The 4,755-nt window shown below is 39.4% G+C and overlaps 1 protein-coding gene across 1 annotated transcript; it reads right to left on the reverse strand.

The window, feature by feature from the left end:
• Positions 1 to 1,891: 1,891 nt before the first annotated feature.
• On the reverse strand, positions 1,892 to 2,782 carry LOC142178046 (uncharacterized). The gene has a single exon (XM_075247364.1). The coding sequence runs from the start codon at positions 2,780 to 2,782 to the stop codon at positions 1,892 to 1,894; it is 891 nt and encodes a 296-aa protein (XP_075103465.1).
• Between the last annotated feature and the right edge of the window lie 1,973 nt (positions 2,783 to 4,755).

Here is a 4,755-nt window from a genome sequence, read left to right on the forward strand (position 1 = left end):
GAAGCTTTGATCAAGCAACTGATCATTCCATGCTTCTCCTTGCCTCAATTCTGCCACTTCTTGAAGGTCCTCATTGATAGGAAAGTCTTCAGGTAATACATGATATAGAGCTCTCAGTCCAGTCTAATTTTCATGCCATATGTTAGTTGTCCTACTCTTCATCTCCCACAAAATCTCATATTCAACCTCCTCCTTTGCATTCGGCATTTTCTTCCAAACATGAGACCCCTTTCTAAATTAAACAACTGTGGGTAACTCTTTCTTGCAGTACTTGTTCCATATAAAATTGGACCACAAAGATTTTGTAGTCCTAAATCTCCACCATAGCTTAGCAAATAGTGCCTTTAAAACATCTTTGAGGGACCTAAAACCTAGACCCCCCTCCTCTTTAGGGAGACAAAGATTCTGCCAAGATGACCAATGCCTACTCCTACCTTCTTCCTTTGTACTCCAAAAGAATCTAGCAAAGAGCTTATGAATATGTTCCAGAATATATTTAGGTGGATCAAGTACCGATAGCATATGTATTGGCATGCTTTAAAACACACTAGAAATGAATGTTGCTTTTCCACCAAAAGAGAGCAACTTGCCTTTCCATGAATGCAGTTTAGCCTTCACTTTCTTGATGAGATCTCCATAGTACTCCTTTCTCCTTCTAGTGTAGAAAATAGGACAACCAAGGTAAGTGAATGGAAACTTACCTCTTGCAAATCCAGTAATATCCCCTACTGCCTGAAATAGACCATGTGTCACCTTAGAGTGCATATAATAGGAGCTCTTAGATTTGTTGATCATTTGGCCAGATATCTTCTCATAGTTTCCCAACACTGCCATAATCTTGCTCAATGGTGGAGGATGAGCAGAAGCAAAGATTATGGCGTAATCAGCATAAACCAAATGGTTCAAAGATTCAGACCACTTAGGCATCCCAAATCCAACAAAAGATTTATCTTCAAAGAGCTTATTCAATGATCTAGATAATACCTCAGCTGACAATATGAACAAGGTTGGAGATAAAGGATCCCCTTGCTTCACACCCCTTGAAGACTTGAAGAACCCTGAAGATTGCCCATTCACCAATACTGAATACCAGTTATTTGACACCAAGTTCCACACCATGTTGATGAAGTGCTCTGAGAATCCCATCTTCCTTAGAACATGTAGCAAATATTTCCATGAAACTCTATCATAGGCCTTTGCCATTCTAGTTTAATTACCACATTTGCTGGCTTGCCTCTCAATCATATATCAGTCATAATCTCTTGAGTCAGTAGGATGTTTTCAAATATACTCCTCCCCTTCACAAATCCAAATTAATTTGGAGTGATTAAGGAAGGAAATAATCTCTCCAATCTATCATGTAACACCCTATACGCGACCTTATTGATGAAGTTACTCAAGCTAATTGGTCTTAGGTCAGAAAAAGTCTCCACTCTTGTCTTCTTTGTAGCAAAACTAGATTAGTGTGAGTGATAGACTTAGGCAATTCAGCTCCTCCAAAAAAGTATAGTACCATGTTGTATATGTCAACTCCAATCACCTCCCAGCATGTTTGACAAAATAATCCAGTAAATCCATCATGACCACTAGCACTCTCCCCACTAAGCTCAAAAATAGCTGCCTTAACTTCCTCAATTGATGGAAATCTACTCAACTCCAGATTCTACTCCAATGTAACCATGGAAGGTACATTGTCTAGTAATGAAAAATCAGTAGAGTCACCTTCATTAGTAAACTGCCTTTGATAGAAATCCACTGCAATACTAGCCAATTGATCTTGATCTTCAATCCACACCCCACTGCCAATTTGTATCCTCTTCAATTGCAGCTTCTTTCTATTGCCATTGACATGTTTATGGAAGAAGCTTGTGTTCCTATCACCCTCAGCAAATCAAGCCATCCCAGCTTTTTGCTTCCAATATTGCTCCTCAATACTCAAATATTTCTTTAATTTTGATTGAGCTTTTTGAAGAACAATCCTATTCTCAATTGTAGGCTTCTCTTCAAACAACATCTCCTTTACCCTAGAAATGTCTTCCAAGATAGCCAATTGCTTGAAGATGTCTCCAAATATTTCTCTACTCCATTTTGAAAGAGCTGCCTTCACCTTCTTGAGCTTCTGCTTGAACATCAAAAATGGATCTCCTATGAAATCAACTTCCCAATTCTGCCTCACCGCATCTATGAATGTATCATGCTTTGTCCAAAAATTCAAAAATTTGAATGGCTTTACAAAATTGGCAATCTTCTCCCCACATGTCATGAGTAAAGGTGCATGATCTGATCCAGTCCTAATAATATGTTCCACTTCAATTGTTGGCAACATGATTTGGAATGGCAAGTTCATCAGGATCTTGTCCAACCTATAGAATATACACTCTGCATTAGGTCTCCCATTCCACCATGTAAATGGACTCCCTTTGTACCCTTGATCAAACAAGCCACAAGAATTGATATAAAAGACAAAGTCCTCGTATTCAGGAGGATGTACTGGGAGTCCCCCTATCTTCTCATATTCATGTAACAATACATTAAAATCCCCTCCTTCCAACCATGGAAACTCCATATCACTTGCTAAATAATACAAATGATCCCACAATTCCAACCTCTCTACTGGTGAGCATTTTGCATAAACAAATGTCATTATCATGTGTTGCCCCAATTCATGGTGAAATACTTTCACAGTCACTTGTTGCTCCGTATCCTCCACTAGTTCCCATTCCACCACTGCATCAAAGAGCATCCATATTTGTCCATTAATATTTGAGTAGGCAGTCTCCATGTTCAACCTCTTTCTATATCTATTAATGAATCATTTCGTTTGAAAAGGTTCCATCAATGCAATTACAAAGAGACTGTGCTCCCTATGCATGTTGATCACTCTAGGAAAGGCCTTTTGTGTATTTACAGACCTTATGTTCTATATAAGTGTCTTGATTATCATCATTTAGATTAAGATGCTGCCCTCCTGGGCATTATTCTTGAAGGTGGAAGTGGCTCTTTATTTTGATTCTTCTTAGTCTTCTTTCCTTTCTTTGCACTAGCTGTAGGTGATAAGTCAGCTTCCCTTGCCACTTGTTTGAAATTGCCTGCAGTTGATTCATCATCTCCTTCTTCCTCCCTATGATTCTGCCTCAATATGTCTTCTTCTATTGGTGCTACATTGTGTGTAACTAGATCATGTAAGTTCTGCAAAGGAGTCTTCAATGGAACAATACGTTGCAACTGCATGATCTGATCAAGGCCAGATTCACAAGCCATTGGAACCGCTTCTACTTCCCCAGCTGATCTTGTTACAATTGCTTGATCAAATTGTTCCTTAGCCTGTTCATTCAGCTCTTCATTCACCTTATTCTGCTCCATAGAGGACACAACAGCCTGCATCATTTTGAATTGCAATTCATAAACATTGCCCAGCCCAGGAAGTACTGTAGCAGTCTGCCCAGAAAACACTGTTCCATTAGGATCACTACGCTTCATATTGCATGTTGTTTGGTCTGACCCCACTGTATCGTTCCTAACCTTCATATGAACATCCCCCTCGAGTCCCTTCTCCAAAGCATATACTGGAACACCATCAACAAAAGCCAAAATCTCCCCAGTTTTGCTAGGGTTTACTATTCCATTGCCTCTTTTCTTGTTCAAAGATGATTGAGATGTACTACCAAGATTTCCAGCTTCCTTAGATGCTCCTCTATCATCTCCAATTGATAGACCTGATTGTTTCACCTTAAAACTCGAGTTATCCTCAACCCTAATTTCTGGGCAGTTAGGGTTTACTGTAGTTGCCTTAACACTGCCTGCTTCTTGTGGTTGATTGTTGTCCTCTTTTTCTTTGTGTCCTACTGTTGTTTTTGTGCCCAACTTATCTTCTATACCTTCAACTTCATCATTCCATAATACTTTCAACTTCATCACTCCATAGTGCCTTTCCAGAATTAACTTCATTATTTTCCTCCAGTTGCCCTGCATCATCATATGTTTGATAAGGAATGTCATGGCACGAATGATTTGTTGTTACATTGAGTGCCCTCAACTCCTCCTTGCTTGTAACAAACCTTCTATGCACCCACTCAATTGTGGATTCTTTTCTAGCATTCTCATCAATCCTTTCCTCAATAGGATTAGTAGAACTAGCCTTAGCTAATTCTTGATCTCCTTTTTTAGTTGACAATTGAATCCCAGTAGGAGTAGGATTCCCAGTCCTTTCCTTTTCAAGGACCTTCTCAACAACCTCTTGCTTCACACGCTTCAATTCTTGGAGCTTTTGAATCCCTTTCCCTTTAGGACTTGAGACACCTTCCTTCCCAGCAACCCTAGTCCCACCCCTTTAGGATTAGGGCTAGAAATTCTGGATTTCTTCAAATTCTCCTTCTTCTGCCCTTTTTTGGATTGCTCCTTGGCTTGTTCTTGTCTTTTATTCTTGCTATTTTCCTCACCCTTGCCATCAATAATCCTTAATATTTTTTTGTCTGATTATTGATTTTCCAGTATCTCAACTGAATTTTTGGTTGTAACTGCATCTTCCTTGGCCTTCCCTTTCAACTTGTCATCATTATTGTCATTAGCATCTTCAATAATGTGCCCGTTCTTATCCCTTGTTACATATTCTTCGTTCTTTGCATCCATTCTTGTTTGGCTTGAATGGGAATAGGTTTCCCAATGACTTTTCCACTGGACAACACCTTAGAGGTGTTAGCAGCAGTCCCAGTTGCATCACTACTCACCACTACTACCCTCTCTTTACCTTGATCA

This window comes from Nicotiana tabacum, chromosome 24 (assembly GCF_000715075.1).
Source record: "Nicotiana tabacum cultivar K326 chromosome 24, ASM71507v2, whole genome shotgun sequence".
In the NCBI taxonomy this organism is placed as follows: Eukaryota; Viridiplantae; Streptophyta; class Magnoliopsida; order Solanales; family Solanaceae; genus Nicotiana; species Nicotiana tabacum.